Here is a 16,921-nt window from a genome sequence, read left to right as displayed (position 1 = left end):
TTTGAATCCCTGGCGTTTCAGGTGCACACATTCCCTTCCCCTACGAGGTAGAAAGGTCTAGCCCTGTGGAACAGTCACATGCTAAGGGGACCAAGGTTGCTTTCAGAGGCAGATGTTTTCCTGTGGCTGCTGTGTCTACCTGGGGCCTCAGTGAAGGAGTTACCCTTCATAAGGAATGGATGCTTGTTGGGCCCACTGATTGCTTGCTGGCTAGCTGCAGTGGAGCAGATATCTCGGCCTGTTTTAGCTCTCCGAACTAGCTCATGCTGCTGGCTTCCGGGGCTATAAAGGACTTGGGCAGACGGAACGGCTCAGGGAGTGTGAGTTAATGGGTCTACTATCTAAATAGAAACACGGTGTTTGCGAAAGAGAATCTTCTTTTGCGAGAATGTTATTCAGCAGATTAAATAGCACTGCTTGCCTTTCAGCCTGGGAATCCTTCATCCCACGTGTTTTGTTTGGGTGACTGGAGTTTTGCTGATGCTGTTTAATTTTAAGCTCTTTTCCACACAGAGTCAGTCCAGTTTTATTTTTCAAAGCTTGCTTAATGCTTTCAAAAATAATTCTCTTAGCCAGTGCAGGCCTTTCTTCATCATCATGTACTTTGTGTTTGGCAAAAAATGTGTTCGGTACTGAGAGGGCGGTCGGAGAAGGGGATGGGAGAGGGTGAGGGCCCTGTGAGTAAGGCGTCATGCACAGATAGTCACAAGCTTGGAGAATGCCCAAATGTCGCCTCACGGGTGCTGTTTCCCATGTGTGGCCTTGACCTCACTCTTTGCCTCATGACGCATACTAAAAATCATCAAGCAGCTTTCTTACAGCTCCCTGCCTGTTGACCTTCGCTCAGCTAGTGTGCCCACGAAATAGTGCTATTTTCTTGAGGAACGGAGCCTTTGGTCTTTTCAAAGTAGCACGCTAATATTTGTGTGAGAAGTGTTCCGGAAGTCTCATATGAAAAATGAAGTAATGTAAAGTTTGATTCAGAAAATTTAAGATAGATCACGGGGTTCCCAAATGGGGTGAGCTTTTACACTCATAAAATCACTTGCCATCCCCACAGCCACCATTGGTGGGGGGCACTTAGAAGGCACTTCCTGTGTGTCAGGCAGAATCCATTGGCGCCCAGTCAAGTGAAGGCGGCGCTGGGCAGGGCGCCCACGCCTGAGATTTGGGGCCCAGAGTTCCCGCGGCCATCGCCGTTGTTTGTGACCCAGAAACGCTAAGCTGTCAGTCCCTCCGTTCGTTCACAGAGCACTGCTCTCAACATGCTGGAAGGCGATGCTGAGGGGGCGTTTCACACCCCCAAACAAATTCCAGGAAATGCTTTTGTAGTCTTTGGCTGCCCCCCTGTAGCTATTCTGTACCAGTGGTCTTATTTGTTTGCCTTGTGGAGTAGATAGGTAAGGATGCATAGGCCTAATAAACTAGTGTGGGACAGATGCCCTCCCATCACAGTAGAGGCTCCAGCAATCTCAGCGGCTCCAGCAGAGGCCCCCCTCGGGTTAGCCCGGGTAAGGATGAGCCTGGCCTGTCAGATTGGCTTAACTCCACGATGATGTGCTCCGTCCTCTACCTAATTCATGATTTCTGCCTGTAATCCTAAGCAGTTGGGAGGCTGAGGCAGGGGGATCTCATGGTGGAGGCCACGTTGGGCTACACAGAGACTCTGTCACAAAACAAACAAATGGATTAGGTGTGTGCTCTGTGGTAGAAGCGACTCTCAGGGATAGCTTATTTCCAACAAGTGTAGAGGTGGCAGCCATGGACTTAAAAGATAGCTAGGGTTGCTGGCTGGTCTAGCCTTGCCTCCCAGGCTCCTGAGGAATTGCCCATAAGGCCCAATGTACTGGTGTTTTCTCTGATATGACGTGGGTACTTATTTAGTTTAATATTTCCATACAATAGGCTTGTCCCTCTGGACCGGAAAAGGACTAGCCTACTTTCCTAGAGGCCTTTGTCCAGAGCGAATATCAACAGAGTGTCTGCTATTTTTCATGTGTACTGGACATTTTATACATGCTTTCAGATTTAAGACTTTGAGCAGAATATGTGCCAGGTGCTCCTGGCGACTTAGCATGTGACGACCTTGAGGTTTGCAGAGCTGACAGGTGCACGGGTGCAGGGTAATCTCTTTACCCTTCCCCGCCCCCGCTCCTACACTACACTGGTTCAGCTACAGACTTGTGCCATCAACCAGACTGCAACCTAAGAGGCAAACCCTTCAAATGCTTTTCAATCTATAATCGCTCCCCTAAAACTCCCAAGAGCCTTTGTGCTGTGGTGCAGTTGGCACTGGTTTTTCTGGCGTCTGGAGCTTTTTGTTAGAGGGCCTCCCTGTACGCTGAAGGACGGTTAGCCTGAACCCTCTGGAATACATAACACATGACGCAGGCAGCACGTACACACCCATACCCTGCAGCGTCAGTGTCAGAAGAGTCTTCAGAGCAACCAAGGAGCAGAACCAGCCCAGAGACACCCAGAACTGCACTAGCGTGGAAGCCAGAGCCAGCAGCAGGCCAGGGCTGCCTGATGAACAGTTTGCTGAGTCCGGTACCCAGGGCGGCTGGGCAGGCGAGGGAGCCAGTGCTGAAGTGCTTCGTTGTGAGTCGGCTTCTCTGGCCCATATCGGAAACGCAGGCTTTGTTAAGTTTGCTTACTCAGTGGCCTGTCAGGGGAAGTCCTCATTTCCCCCTCGTTGGTCCATCGGTCCCTCTCTCCCTCTGCCATAGGGCTCAGCATTTCCTCACATTTGGTTTGAATGCGCTGATTTGCCGTGCGCCTGTCCCCAGACTTGCATAGCAGCAGAAAGCTTTCTATGGTCTGTCTGGGTTGAGCCAGGAAGTTAATCCCGCAGGTCAGAGAGTAGTAATCCATCAGTTTAGGTGATGTCAAAGGCCCCGATTAGTGCAGGGAGGACAGGGTGGTAGTTTGCTGTAGGAAGCATTCTCCTGCCCTCCTGCCCGGTTGCCTCCTGCAACCGTGTGAACCCACGAATCGCACAGCATGGGATGCGCAGGACGGACGAACCTAACTGCATTTTGTCTCTTTGCAGATGAACTCAGTATAAACACGAATTTCTCTCTTCTCTGGCGACATTTTTCTTCCCATCTGTGATCCTTTCCTGCTACTGTTCCTTCACACGCGGTATTTCTAGGGAAATGCGAGAAAGAACCACACACTTGCTGCACTCTGACGATAGCCAGTGGATCTTCCTCTAATCAGAAACCAGTCGCTCTGAAGGACGGCGTGCGTCTTACTGAAGGTGAAACGGAAAGTCACTTATGCAAACTGTGTAGGTAGGGCACAGCAACTTCTAGTAACTTCTAGTGTAGTGCTTAAGTGCTGCACATGATTGGAAAGGTAGACAGTGACAGGGGACCTTCTTGAGGTAGGAATATTTGTCCCAGAAGACCAATATTAACATGTCCCCACTGTTTCACCTATGGTAGAGTTCAAGGTCAACTTGACATACAATGATATATCACACTATAGATGAAGGCCATCCTTCAGCTGAGTGTGTCTTACTGTATCTTCTACATCGGCCATGTAAAATTAAATGCACAGTTGCTCTCTTCAGGGGATTAGCTTTGTTGTTGGTTAGGGATAAATGAAAGTAAACAGCAGTAGAGGAAAGAACATTTTCCAAGTAGTTTCACAAGTAGTTTCTGTTTAGTCTATACTCCACCAAGCTAAATGAGTTTTGCTGTCATACTGGTCAAATGTTAAATAAAATTATCTTTGCACACCCATTAAGGAAGAAACTTTCCTTAAGGCAAAAGTTGAAATTACAGATACAGATAAACCTAACAGTTTAATTTATGTTCTTAAATGTCTTAAATGTCTATTTTTTTTTAAGCTGGTTGTCTTAATTAACCATAAAATTGGGGAAAAAAAACCTAACTACGTATGAGTAGCAAATAATTTCAAAATACCCCATGTAAATGCACTGGAAACTTTTTTTCCACAGATGAATATATTTTTCTGACCATATAATTCACAAGCAGCCCCATGGTTCCTAGGTTCTGTCACTCCTTTTTGAGGGACGACGTCTTGTGGCATGTGCTGCTTTTATTTCTTCGGTGGTTCAGGTATTGGGTTGGCTGGCAGGGTTCTTATGAGCAGCTGTTACTGACTACTGTCCACACTGCTGCTGTTGCTGGCTTCCATTGTCACCACTGTGCCTGTGTTGTCCTACAGTCCTTTGTCTTACCTTGGTGGAGATTAAGTCCACTTTTGTAGCACATTAAGTATATGCACAGTCCTTTTCTTAGCGTTGCAGGGAAGAGGAGGCCGCCTCTCTTTTCACTTACGTAGAGGAGCAACATGGGCTTTCACAGACCCTTAAACCGAGATGATCAAGAAACAAAACCTTTAAAAATATATATATTGTTTCTAAATGCTGAGATCAAACCACTGCTTTCATCGTTGCCTGTTGAGAATGGGTTGTTACGGTTTCACTCTGTTGTACTAGTTGAGACTTAAAAATGTCAAAATTATGTTAGGCTCCCGTTATTATTTAATATAAAGATATTTAAAATGTCTAGTTTTGTGAATTGGTTTAATATGTATCTCATTTATGGGTCAGTCATATTTTAAATGACTTTAATTTATTTAAGTATGTGTTTTATGTATATGTGTTTTGTCTCAATATATGCATACCAGAAGAGGGCACTGGATCCAATGGGACTAAAGTCAAATGGGAGTACAGTCAGAGACAGTTGTGAGCTGCCATGCTGGTGCTGGGAACTGAACTTGGGACGTCTGGAAGAGCAGCCATTGCTCTTTACTGCTAAGCCATCACTCCAGACCCATATCAGTCCTATTTTAAAGTACGAGTAATAACACTATTTTCTAAGTGTCACCCTTGATTACACAGTCATAGTAACTATGGCAGTTTAAAGTAGGTCAGTGGGCAGGCATAGTGGTGAGGCTACTTGTGAGGCAGAGGCACAGGGTCAGGACTTTAAAGTCATTCTTGGCTACATAGCAAGTTCAAGGCCAGCCGGGCTACAAGAGATCATACCTCCGGGGGTAAAAAGAAGCATCTAAGTCAGCACAAGACATTCATTTCCAGATAACTGACTGTTTTAAGAATCATCAAACATGCCCCAGCTTAAGGATGCTGTGTGTTTGAATATGTTTAGGGTGGCATTTTCAAGTACAGAGCGTGTATGCTGCACTTGGGATAAACAGATAGTTGGGTGGCTTTACAGAGATGGAATCCATTGACTGCCTGAAAACCGATGTGGAATGTGAAGGCACGTCTCAGTACCCAGATCAGACCCATGGCTTCCGACTGTCCTGGGGAGGCACCAGGAAAGCTGCAAAGCATTATGAAAACTCTTTTACCTCCTTTTGGAGCTGGGAGACTGTTCCCCATCCTGACGGTATTAGTTACCCGAAGGCATCCTTTGTGTAAGATTCATTTGTTTATTTTCATTAGTTTATTTATTCACTTTATTTTTACATGTTAATATTTTTAATATTATGTTAGTATTTTTATCTATTCATTATTCATTCATTTATTAGATACATTGAGTGTCTGCCTTGAACCAGGCCCTATTCCAGATGCTTGGAAGACAGTAGTAAACAAAACAAATGCCCCCTGTCATAAATGAAGATGTCCTAAGACACCAGGTCATACTCACTACTATCACTTTACCCAGTAACACTTAGTAGAGATTTTGTGAAGGAAAAATAGCCAGCGGGTGTCTGGGGAGATGGGTCAGTGGGTTAGAGTGCTTGTTGAGCTCATAGTGGACCCAGGGACAGTTCCCAAACACTCACAACGATTGGGGGGGCTCACAATCATTCATAACTCCAGTTCCAGGGGATCTGATGCCTTCTTGTGACCTCCAGAGTACCAGGCACTCACAAGGTATACATACATATATACACAAAAGCAAAACATCTATACTCATATCCTAATTTTTTTAACTCGTCAAAAGCTACAGATAATGTAAACATTTTAGGAAAATGTTTTTAATTTCCAAGAAATAAAACTTCAACCAAGTGCAGGAAGTTGAGGCCGCTCAGTGTTTTTCTAAAGGCTTGACTGCTCAGTGACGATCTGTGAAACTCATCTTTCATGTTCTGGGGGTCTTAATTTGGGCTGTGTATACTGGTGCTCAGAATTTAAAAGGATTATATGATTTATTGAAGAAATTAATCCCAACGTATTAAAATTATACTGAGTACACAAAGTAAAGCTACCCAAAAGGCAGAGCTGTCACGTATTTGTGAACTTTATATTTTATAATACTGTAACACTCAGCTCCTTACTGTTGATGTGCCTGTAGCCTTTCCCCATGTCCTGTGCATAAACGAAGTCATGTTATTTTGGTGTCATGACTGTGTAGTTTCATTATAGCAGACTTTCTGCTGGTCATTTGAGAAGGCAGCGAGAGGCCTGGCTAGCCCTATGAGGCCCAGAGGCAGGTCAAGCTCCATAAAATGAAGCTCTCTTCTCGCAATGCATTCCAGCCCACTGTGCTAAGCTTATTTCACCTCCTTTTAAAACCACTGCCTTAACTATTACTAACTCTAGACCCTTCTACACACACACACACACACACACACACACACACACACACACACACACACGCTAGCCTACTGACTGTCCTTTCATACACAATTTCCCTTTTATTAAAAGCATGTAAGTGCCTATTATATCCATGGCTTATCTCGTTGAGCATCCAAGATGTATGAACTTACTCATGTTACTGTAGATTAACAAATAAAACTCAACCTAAACTTCTAAAAGAAGTGCCATAAAGATAGGATGATCAATATCGTAGCAACATATAGCTTTCACTCTCGGGGTCACCTGTGGGCTCTGCACTGCCACCAAGCTTCCATCTGCGCAGCAGGAGCTGCCTGCTGTCGCAGGACTTAACCCTCTAGCAGTCATGCTTGGCCCAGAACTCACCTGAGAGGCTTTAGCTAGTAACTGTTAGCTGTATGCGCAAGTGAAGACGTGTATTACAACTGTGTGTTGGGGCTCAGGGAAAGACTGTGGGATTAAGAGTTCCGTGTCGTGGTCTGCTTTTGGGTCCCATCTTCAATAAGAGAGTGGGCTAGTTAGAGACTTTCACATGTCATTTCAAGTTCTAAAATACCAGCGACAGAGATGGCCTAACACGGCCCCTATAACCAAGCAGCTTAGTTTGTGGCACGTAACTTCCATACATTAAGTATGAGATTGGTGTGGTGTTCACACAACTTCTCTGTGGTTAGAAAAGCATACGCTGACTTTATACCCAAGAGGGGGCTCACCGACGACCAGGGCTTCCTAGCACTGGTGTTGAAAAGCACATGAGGAATCCAGGGGAACTGACAGCTAGTCCAGCTCAGATCCTGGTATGGCACTGTTGTATCGGCTCTCCAGGTAGATGTCACTGCTCTGTGTAGCTGTGCTTTTGTTCAAGGATACTTGCCAAGGCACGGAGCAGCAGGGTGTCCTGAGCATTCTAGCTGTAAACGTGTGGCACGAGCTTCGAGACGCCTCAACTAGCCTGCTCACCACTAACCTTAACCGCTGAGTCCTCAGTTCTCAACTTGGTCCTGTGGTCCAAACTCCACTTGATGCTTCTGTATACTGCCTGGTTCACACTAGATGTAAACCAGCCACAGACCTCCAACCCGACAGCACAGAGAAAACCTTAGTGACTTTAACAAAATTCATTTCTCACAGTTTGTTTTCAATACACATATTTATTATGCCGTAAAAAGCAACACTACCTGATCTCATTTAAAATAAATATTTCCCAACTTCAGAATACTTACAATTTATAGTTTCAAGGTTTCATTTTGGGAAACGTTGGAATTAAATACATTCATAGCTGTGGACTCCCCAGCACGGATCTAAATCCAAAATCAGGTTATCACGTCCCTGACAGACAGCTGGACCAACAGCGCATCCAGCTGGGCAGCTAAAGCGCAGTATAGGCAGCAGTGGGGCGTAGCGTATCACCAGACACGGGTGTCAGAACCAAGACAGCAGAAACAGCAGTGCAAACAGAGCTTCAAACCAACATGATCAAGTAATGGTTCCGGGATACAGAAAAATTACATAAGGTCGTAAAGCCAAAACAAAGAGATCTTTGGAGTTTACCGATGGCAGCAGTGTACAGCTCATTCAAGCATTTAAACAGTGTCCTCATGATTATCAGCCAATAGCAAACAGCCAGAGCAAGACCTGGCACATAGTCATAACACTATGAGGAAAAAGAGCATACTAAAGTAAGCCACAAAGACTGTACAAAACAGCACTGAACTAAGATGAAAACATTTGTTCTCAGATAATATACAAAACTGTCATTGAAGGGAATCCTCAAAGTCACTGGTTGTATTTAAGTCGCACTGAATCACACGGGGCCAGCGGTTTCAGGGATAGCATCGTCTCAGTGGATTCCAGTCACGGCATGCTCACCCCTTAACTTCGGAGGTGCTGCTGCTGTCCCTGTGCACAGTGTTCTAAGTACCACCTGCCCACCTGTCTGGAGGGGCGTGTGGAAGCAGGAACACAGTGACAAGGCTGGCTGCCACTGTCCCTCCCACAGACTCTGGAACTTAGGAGGTGCTGTCTGGCCTGGTGGAGGAGCACTGGCTGGTTTCATCAAGGGAGATGCTGGCTCGGGAATGGAAGGGCTCGGCCAAAGCACTGACTTTGAGAACAGGATCAAAGCTGGAGGCTACTGGCGTGAAGACTGTAATCAGTAGCCATAGTGAGGGTCAAAGGAGAAGCTGTTTTACTGTGGTAACCACTAGGGTCTGTGTAGTTGAGAGTTTTGCTTATTTCATAAAGCGGTTTCTAAGAAGTCCATTTGTGTGTGTGCCCACATAGGCACACGTGTGCTCAGTGTCACAAGTCCTCACTAACATACCCCTCATCTCTCAGAGGGGTACAGTATGTGCGATTTCTAGAAAAGTATGTTCCTTATAAGGTTGCTTTTACCTGTTTCGTAGGTTAATTATAAATTACCTTTCCAAAACAAAGAAATGGTAGGTCTAAATTAGAAGTGAAGCAGTCTTTTCTTATGAACAATACCACCCACCAACAGATGGCAGTAGAAGGAGAGACGGTACATGGAGCAGTACCTGGGGCCCTCACAAAGGACTGCTTGCTATCTTGATGCAGACTTGACAACAGGATTAAAAGCAAATGTTACCTGTAGCTTTACTAAGTGTGTCATTATTACTTTGGTAACTGAAAGCATTTCTGAATGTTTCTTTACTGTAGAAGCTGAGAGAACCTAAGAGCCTGCAGTATCATGGTCTTTCCTCTTAAGACCGATGAGTGATTTAGACGTCGGTAACTTTGGTTCATCTTCTGTACACAAAGAGCTTCTGGCCAAGCTCTAACTCTGATGCAGAAATGTGAGACGCGATGAGCTGCTGAGGACACGTGAAAACTGCATGCTGTGCCAGCGCTCACATCCAAGCTCAGAGAAAGTGACAGATGGCTAAACACCAGAGAGGCTGGCCTGAAGGTCATACAGAGAGGAAACGTTGAAAGTTCTAGAACTATATTCACACGTATGTTTTGGTCACCAAACATATCTTAACAGATTCCCTGATCAAGTCTAAACCGAAATGGCATATTCTATGAACAGTTAATAACTATTTTAATATTTAAGGAGTCGCACTGTGAAGTGTGAGGGTGGTAGACATTTATAACACTCAACCATGTAAGTGCAAATGGTTGTTCAAACACTCAAACTAAATCTATGTTTAAAGTCTTGGATATCACACTGTTTTTGTCTAATGACAGCATCTACCCCTGTAGGCAGACTGTACAACAAGGATTAATTTATCACTGCATGAGCATACCATCACCAGGGCTTGGTAACTTACAAAACACACAATCATGACGACCACACAGTTCAGCTAGCACTGGTAACTATTCTTTTACATCAAATTGTACAACGCACGAGGTAACTCTTGCTCACATTATCAAGGGAGGTTGTTTTGTTTCTATTTTTTCCCAAAGAAATCAGATTTGTCCTGTGCGCACAATGAAGAAAACTCCAGTAACACTGCAATGACAAATGTAAAATACACATCACTACCAGATAGAAATATACAAGTTCTTCATAATCACGTTCCACAATGGCGTGGGTAAGTAATTTCAGTCCTGGGATTCGAGGCCATTATAACAACCCATCGAGGTTCTTGTGGACGGTCTGGTTCTCCTTTCCATCGTCAGAATCGCCTTGAGGTGTGTACTGGACTTGGTATTCCTGGAGGATTTTAAAAACATCATGGTGTCCAAAGTGCAGTGCTTCATCCATCGGCGTGTTATTCCACCTGTAGCAAGCACAGATGGGATCATTACTCAAGGAACTACTGCATGAAGACAGTTGCCCGGCAGCCCCAGGCTTTCCGGCCAGGTTCCGTGGCCACACGTGCTCAGCTGCTGTCACAGTATGACAAGCCGGAATGCAAAGCCACACGGAGGCACTCAGAGTTCAGACACCAGTCTGAGACACCCTGATAATGAGGGCAACAGAAGGAGCTTTGTGGAGAGATCCTGTTTCCATAGCCCAGAGAAAACGAGGAGGGGCCTTTGGAAGCGAAGTCTAGTATTGACAGAGATTTAAAAATCAGGTAGTGTAACATCATCCTAACCCGTCACAGGAAACTTACGCCCCTGTGAATTCACAAGTCACAACAAACCCTAGCATCTTGCAGGTCTCCAATAACCTCACGACACTAAGTACGTGTTAGACAAGCAAGGGCTGCGCAGAGGAAGGGACTCTCATCATATCCAGTAAGGGCAGGATGTTGCAGGCTCAACTGGCCACTGCCTCCCCAGAACTCCTCCACACTAATGTGCTGCTGGGAGGGGGAGATGGAGATGGACAAGAGCTGCCGCCACAGCAGAGTCAGCTGAGCGCTCTGCGCAAGGAGAGGGTACACAAAGCCCAAGCCCAGGTGTGCTCCTCAGCCCAGGTGTGCTCCTCTGCCCAGGTGTGCTCCTCTGCCCAGGTGTGCTCCTCAGCCCAGGTGTGCTCCTCAGCCCAGGTGTGACCCTCAGCCCAGGTGTGCTCCTCAGCCCAGGTGTGACCCTCAGCCCAGGGGTGCCCCTCAGCCCAGGTGTGGCCTTCAGCCCAGGGGTGCTCCTCAGCCCAGGGGTGCTCCTCAGCCACTTAGCTCCTGGGACCCCTCCACTCCATCTGCTAGCTTCTCACCCTGCTGCCCCTCCTCCCAGCTCCATGCTGCTTTCCACTGTTCTGTACCTGTCCCGACCCTTTCTTCCTCTTAATAGGTCACACTGTGAAACCAGAAAGTGCCCAAGTTTGCATTTTAAATGTTTCTGGTGGCCTGTTCTTAATTTTTAAAGCCAGGTAAGTAAAACTTGACATATCTCTGTTTCTGGAATACCATCCGAGTTACTGGCTTTTCCCTGTTTCATGGCTTTCATTGGGGAAGCTGTGCTCTCACAGGACCAAGTATCGGTGTCAGCTCTTGGGAAAATTGCCACACCATCTTCTTTACATCTCTCCATGACACAATGAAAAGTACAACTGTAATGAATACACTGTTGGCTCTTGCTACTTTATAATCAGGTGACACTGACTCTGGGTCTAGGCTTCATTTCTGGAATAGCTGAGTACACAGTTACCAAGTTATTCAGCTACCTTTTGCCTGTAAGAAGGAAACAGACCTCTATTTCCACATGCTTAGAGGCCAGTGAGGAATGGAAAAATTCACACAGCAAATATTTCCAATATGCATTAAGTAGTGGTTGAGCTGAGCTATAAACACAGAGCAACACTTTCAGGTTCTTACTCCAGAAAACCATGGTGGGCACTACACTGGGCAGAGGGGAGGACCTGAGCCTACCTTGAGGCCTGAGGACTGCCAACATAGCTTACTTCAGTCACTCCTTTTCATAACCATAGGAATGGAGAGAGAGCCAGCATGTCGCCACCTCACAGAACTGCTATATTACAGATACTGACACTTTAGCTTCTCAATTTCTGTAAGCTGAACCAAGAAGATGCAGGCCCTCAAAACAGAGGCGTAGCAATCCAATCAGCTGGCTGACAGTAGTCACCTTGTTCCAAACGCTGTGCGTCATCTCTCCGGCTTCATGCAAACCCTACCCATCAAACAGCAGCGAGCATGGTTCGCAGAGTCATCTGAGCCTCTCCTCGCTGTGCACTGGTGGCTCAGCCGGCCCAGTCTAGGATGGCTGCCCCAGCAGTGTGCACAGGACTGCATGCTTAGCGCTGCCTTCAGCCCCATGCTGGGGGGGGGGGGTGGCCACATGGGCCAAGAGGGAGCACAGAGGAGCAGAATGCTCGAGATTACCCTTCCCACTGCAGGCAGAATCCCCTTCACCGTTCACTCCCTTCAAAACTCTCCTTCAACAGACTAAGAATCCAACTCCTCCAAATTGACTGCAACCAACCCAGGAATGCCAAGCAACTCCAAAGCACTCAAAAATCTGTTTCCTTACAAACTTTCCCACACGTCTGCACTGTCTACCCTGTGTAGTTAAAAGCCTGTGAGAACAGAATTCCCATTTTCTCTTTTCAAATAGGAAGACGTGCCTTATCACGTGAGCTGCCTGGTGGTCACACCTGACATTTCTGAGTAAGAAACGACTCTTGGGCACGGCGCGCGATGTCACGCAGGCAGCACGGTTTTGCATGTTGCTTTGTGAGACACCGTGGTTAAGAGCCCCTTGGTGGATTCACAGAACCACTACTTAACCACTGCCATGCTGTGTATTCAAACTGGGAGTTAGCAGTTGTGCTGGAAGGTAAGATAAGTACTCACCTGTCCTTGGGGAAAGGGTTTACTTTGCAAGCTTCCAGCAGGAACTTCACAACTTCAACGTGACCTGCACTCCCAAACACAAAAACATAGTTTAGTCTCAAGTAGAATTTAGATCTGTAAAACAAAACAAAACAAAAAAGCTGCAAGTGGTCTGTGTGTTACCCTCCGCCGCGGCTACATGGAGCGCTGTTCTCGAGTCGTAGTCCCGCTGTTCCATGTCCATGGCCGACAGAGCAAACCTGAAAAGTCACAGACAGCCACTCACTACTGACGCTACGTCTAACCCAGTGCTAACATTTACCCCATCAGTTCAATCTAGGCCTCTCATTCAGGTGTCATGCTCTGCCGGACCATGGGTCAGTGCCATGTGGCCTCTCTTCCTTAGCTCAGCTTTGGAGTAAGATGAACAGCTGGCTCTCTCAGAACTAAGGTTAAACTTAGGAATAGGGGCAAAAAAAAAAAATGCCTATGGTAAAGCAACATAGTTGCAGCTTGATTCGCATTCTTTAACCTACATTGCCAACAAGTATCAGTGAGATGTTAAAAGAGCAGGGACATCAGCTGAGCCACGCCCACCTTAAAGGTCAGTTGCAACTCTCTGAAAGGGAACTTCCCCTCAGTATCCAGCAGTTCATGGCCTCTCTAATCCTGGTAACAGGCACAGCACCTAACACCCTGTCTCCTCCTTCATCAGAGATCTGTTACGACAAGCCACTAGCCAGTTAGTGCACCAGTTACCACAAGGCCTGGGCTTTTATGGGAGGACAAGTTCCCAGGCATAAGACCCAGGAAGTGGGGGGGGGGGGTCTAAGTGGAAGCGGGATAGTATATATCTTGTTTGGGTGACTTTTATTAGTTGTTAGGGAGACCTTAGCCTTAAAATAGCTGCTTGACCAGATGCACCTCCCAACACCAAAGCCACAGCATATCCGCCCTGCCTGCATACCTTCGCAGGGCAGACACATCACCAGTATATGCAGCAAACAGAAGGTTTATCACCGACTTTACCTGTGAACAAAGAGAAGCTAGATATTTATGGGAGAAAACACATGCTGCCTGCCATGTAGTTTCCACGTGCTTTCAAGACTTCTGTGGGATTAATCAGATCTCTGGTACACAGCTAAAGAACACACACAGACTGATAGAAAATTAAGTAGTAAGATGCATGTGGGAAAGACTAGAATATTGACATATACTGGGAGCTCATGACACTGACATCTGCAGTTAGAAGAACTGAAAATTCCTTTAAAACCTCATGTAGCATGCCTCACACTCAGCAAGTCTATGTGGGTAAAAGTCAGAGCACAGAGAAAAACTAACTCAGGCTATGTAAGCGTCTCATCCGTGCCAGCATCACTGTCCCCACTAGTTACCGACTTCCTTGCAAATCTAAGAGACAGAAATTAGTGTACATCACTATAAACCTAAGAACAAAGCTGCTCTTCACTGGAGTCTTGATTATTGCCCTGAAGACTGGTGTAAACTGGGGCCTTGTGGCTCAGAACAGAAAGCCCTGCTTAAAGTCCCTGTTAACAGAGCACTCCAAGGCACTCTTCCGGTGCCATCTACTTTTGAGTAACCTGCTTGTTTTGTAGTGAAATGGAAAGGGCTGGTTATTCTAAAACCACCCACTTTTGTCCCGCGTTCAGACCACCCATCCTTGTTTATTACAAGACCAGACACTACTAATCATACACCGCCAAGTTCACGCCCTGTGATGTCAGCGTTCCTTCTGATGACTCAGCTCAGTGGGACTAAGTGGTAGACCCATTAGTCTAATTGGAGCAGAGTAACCCAACTCTCCAGGAACAAAGCCACAATTCTGGGACCGCTTCCTTCCAGACCGGAAACGTGACATTTCTTTCACTCTACAGCTCCTTTTTCCACAACCTGTGCACTTTAAAGCTGACTGCAGCCAGTTGCAGAACCTCTCCGACTTGGCACTGAAAGCGTGTCCTAGAAACTAGCCCAAAAGATTCTCCATGAAAAATCAGAGCTCTACGGCTAGCTACGTCCTTAAAATGTTAAATGCCCCTGTTGGAGACTGACGGGCATATGGGAGTCTGTAGAGGACTGAAGTGTAGGGACCAATGTAGCGATGAGAGTGGTCCCACTGACCTGCTATCCCCTCACGCGTCCACGCCTGCCCACTTCTTCAGCCCACACACTCCCCTTCCTGCCCCTCACTGCTCGTGCTATGTCAGTGCTGCTCCTGAGCCATGAAGATGGTGAAAGCACCTGAGCATCATTCTCCTGCTTCGAGTCTGACTTCTAGCACAGGTGCTAAAAACAGGTTCCCCGAGTCTCTTGGTGACTTTGATACCAAGTGGCTGGGTTATGAACCACCAGTCATGAATGCAGTGTCTGGTGTATCCAGAAGAGGGCATCACACTCATTGGACCCACAGTTAGAATCAGTTGTGAGTCACCCACAAGGGTGCTGCGAACTGAACTGGTCTTCTGCGAGACCAGGAAGTGCTCTTTATGAACTGAACTGGTCTTCTGCGAGACCAGGAAGTGCTCTTTATGGGGGAAGCCATTTCACCAGCCCAGGATGCTTTAATCCCCAACTCCGCTGTGCTGCTGGGCCACAGGAAGATTGCCTGTTAGAATCTACTCGCTTCCAGTCTGCCACTGCTCAGTTTCTTATACTTTCTGCAGACAAAGCCCAGGGTTAAGGAAGAACCTCGCTGATGACGCTAAAATAGCTGACACTGATTACCACTTCACTGACATATAAAACCCATTTTCGCGACTCGCCATACGCTTACACGAACTACCACCTTCTCACACACTTCCTTCTGGCCCTGCCTCAAACCACAGTATCATCCCCGAGGCATTTCTGTTGACCACTGTGCACACTCCATGGCCTCGTCGCACTTCAAAGGCAGCCACTAGCTTTATTTTCACCAGTGTCCCTCACATGAGCTCATAGATTCCTCTGGGCGAAATGGCTTCCCAATCTAGACCTTTCATATCAAAGGCCTGTTGCTACTATCCAACTCCACTGGCTTCACCTGACTCCCCTGTCCACCTGTCAACTGGGCCACGCCCCCAGGCTATTCCCACTCCTACTCATATCCACAATGGATCTTGGTTTGTGCTGCCTTCCCTCCTCCAGACTGCTCTAGTTTGTGATGAATCAGTTCACCGCTTGTTCATTCTAAACCCCAGAAGTCACTGCATTTGCTTGTTGAGTCCTCCACAGGGATGGCTGGCTGAAGTCAAGGAGGGTAGCCAGCACCGGCCCCTCCCACCGAAGTGTGCCACACATAGTGCACCTGTGGAGCGAGGGGGCCTCTGACAACCCACATCTAGCTTATCCAACTAATCCTCCGAAACATTTACAGGCCCCCCCTCAGTTCTTACCACCCATTTCTACGGCTGTAGGCCGTAGGCTTATTTCAAGTGGAGGAGTGCAGCAACCTACTTACCTCTCTTACCCCAGCCAACCAAAATGGCAGCATGTTCCGTTACTTTACAACATAAGTACAGAGCTCAACTCTACCGTGACATGCAGAACTCAAATGCTCCACGCCTTGGTTACACTGCATGTCACTCCCTTTCAACTCTTACCCTACCAGGAAGTTTTTGGTCATCTTGCATTCAAAGCCTCTACTTCTCCCAGAATCCTTTTCTCCAGTAAGGCAACCCCATCTCTGTACCCAGGTCTATTAGACCCTGCCTTTTCTTCACTCCTTATCTCTTACTTTGCTTGTTCTTCCCAAACTATTATTATCCACCCCCAGCTTACTTACCATCTTAGTCGCATTAAATATAAGCTCCATATGAGCAGAAATCTCATTTTCTTTCCTAACTGTACCCTGTGTACACTGTGTAGCTGTACACTAATGCTGACTAAACAAGGACTCTCGCAAAGCACCACTCAACGCTGCCGCTGCCTGCAGCTGAGAAGCCTTTGCGCAGCACTCAAGGTCCCTCAGTCTTGCCAGCCTGTGTTTCTCTCTCAGTTCCCACACAGCAGAGCTGGTCTCACGAAGCCCTTGCTTCTGCACCTGGCTGCCTCGGTGCCCGTCCTTCTTACCTCAGACTCCTACCTGTCCTGTTACAGCATGCACCTTTCCCCACAACCCGAATACGAATTCTGCCCTTCAAAGTATCGCCCGCCCATC

At 46.8% G+C, this 16,921-nt stretch overlaps 2 protein-coding genes across 3 annotated transcripts in view; one reads left to right on the top strand and one right to left on the bottom strand.

The window, feature by feature from the left end:
* STAT1 (signal transducer and activator of transcription 1) overlaps positions 1–4,541 on the top strand; it is a 48,666-nt gene extending 44,125 nt beyond the window's left edge. For both annotated transcript variants that reach the window (XM_084778888.1, XM_084778889.1), the window contains exon 25: positions 3,053–4,541. In XM_084778888.1, coding sequence (XP_084635014.1) covers positions 3,053–3,067 — 15 coding nt within the window. In that variant the 3' untranslated portion in view covers positions 3,068–4,541. The remainder of the gene's footprint in view (positions 1–3,052) is intronic.
* A 3,152-nt stretch (positions 4,542–7,693) lies between these two features.
* GLS (glutaminase) overlaps positions 7,694–16,921 on the bottom strand; it is a 70,713-nt gene continuing 61,485 nt past the window's right edge. The window contains exons 15-18 of the mRNA XM_084778891.1: positions 13,736–13,797; positions 12,952–13,028; positions 12,790–12,853; positions 7,694–10,308 (exon numbers count right to left, since the gene is read on the bottom strand). Of these exons, the coding sequence (XP_084635017.1) occupies positions 10,152–10,308; positions 12,790–12,853; positions 12,952–13,028; positions 13,736–13,797 (360 nt within the window). The 3' untranslated portion in view covers positions 7,694–10,151. The remainder of the gene's footprint in view (positions 10,309–12,789; positions 12,854–12,951; positions 13,029–13,735; positions 13,798–16,921) is intronic.

The sequence above is a fragment of the Acomys minous genome (assembly GCF_964271855.1).
Source record: "Acomys minous genome assembly, chromosome: 4".
Lineage (NCBI taxonomy): Eukaryota > Metazoa > Chordata > Mammalia > Rodentia > Muridae > Acomys > Acomys minous.
The sequence above is the reverse complement of the archived record's forward strand: the minus strand, read 5'-3'. Positions and strand labels throughout refer to the sequence as shown.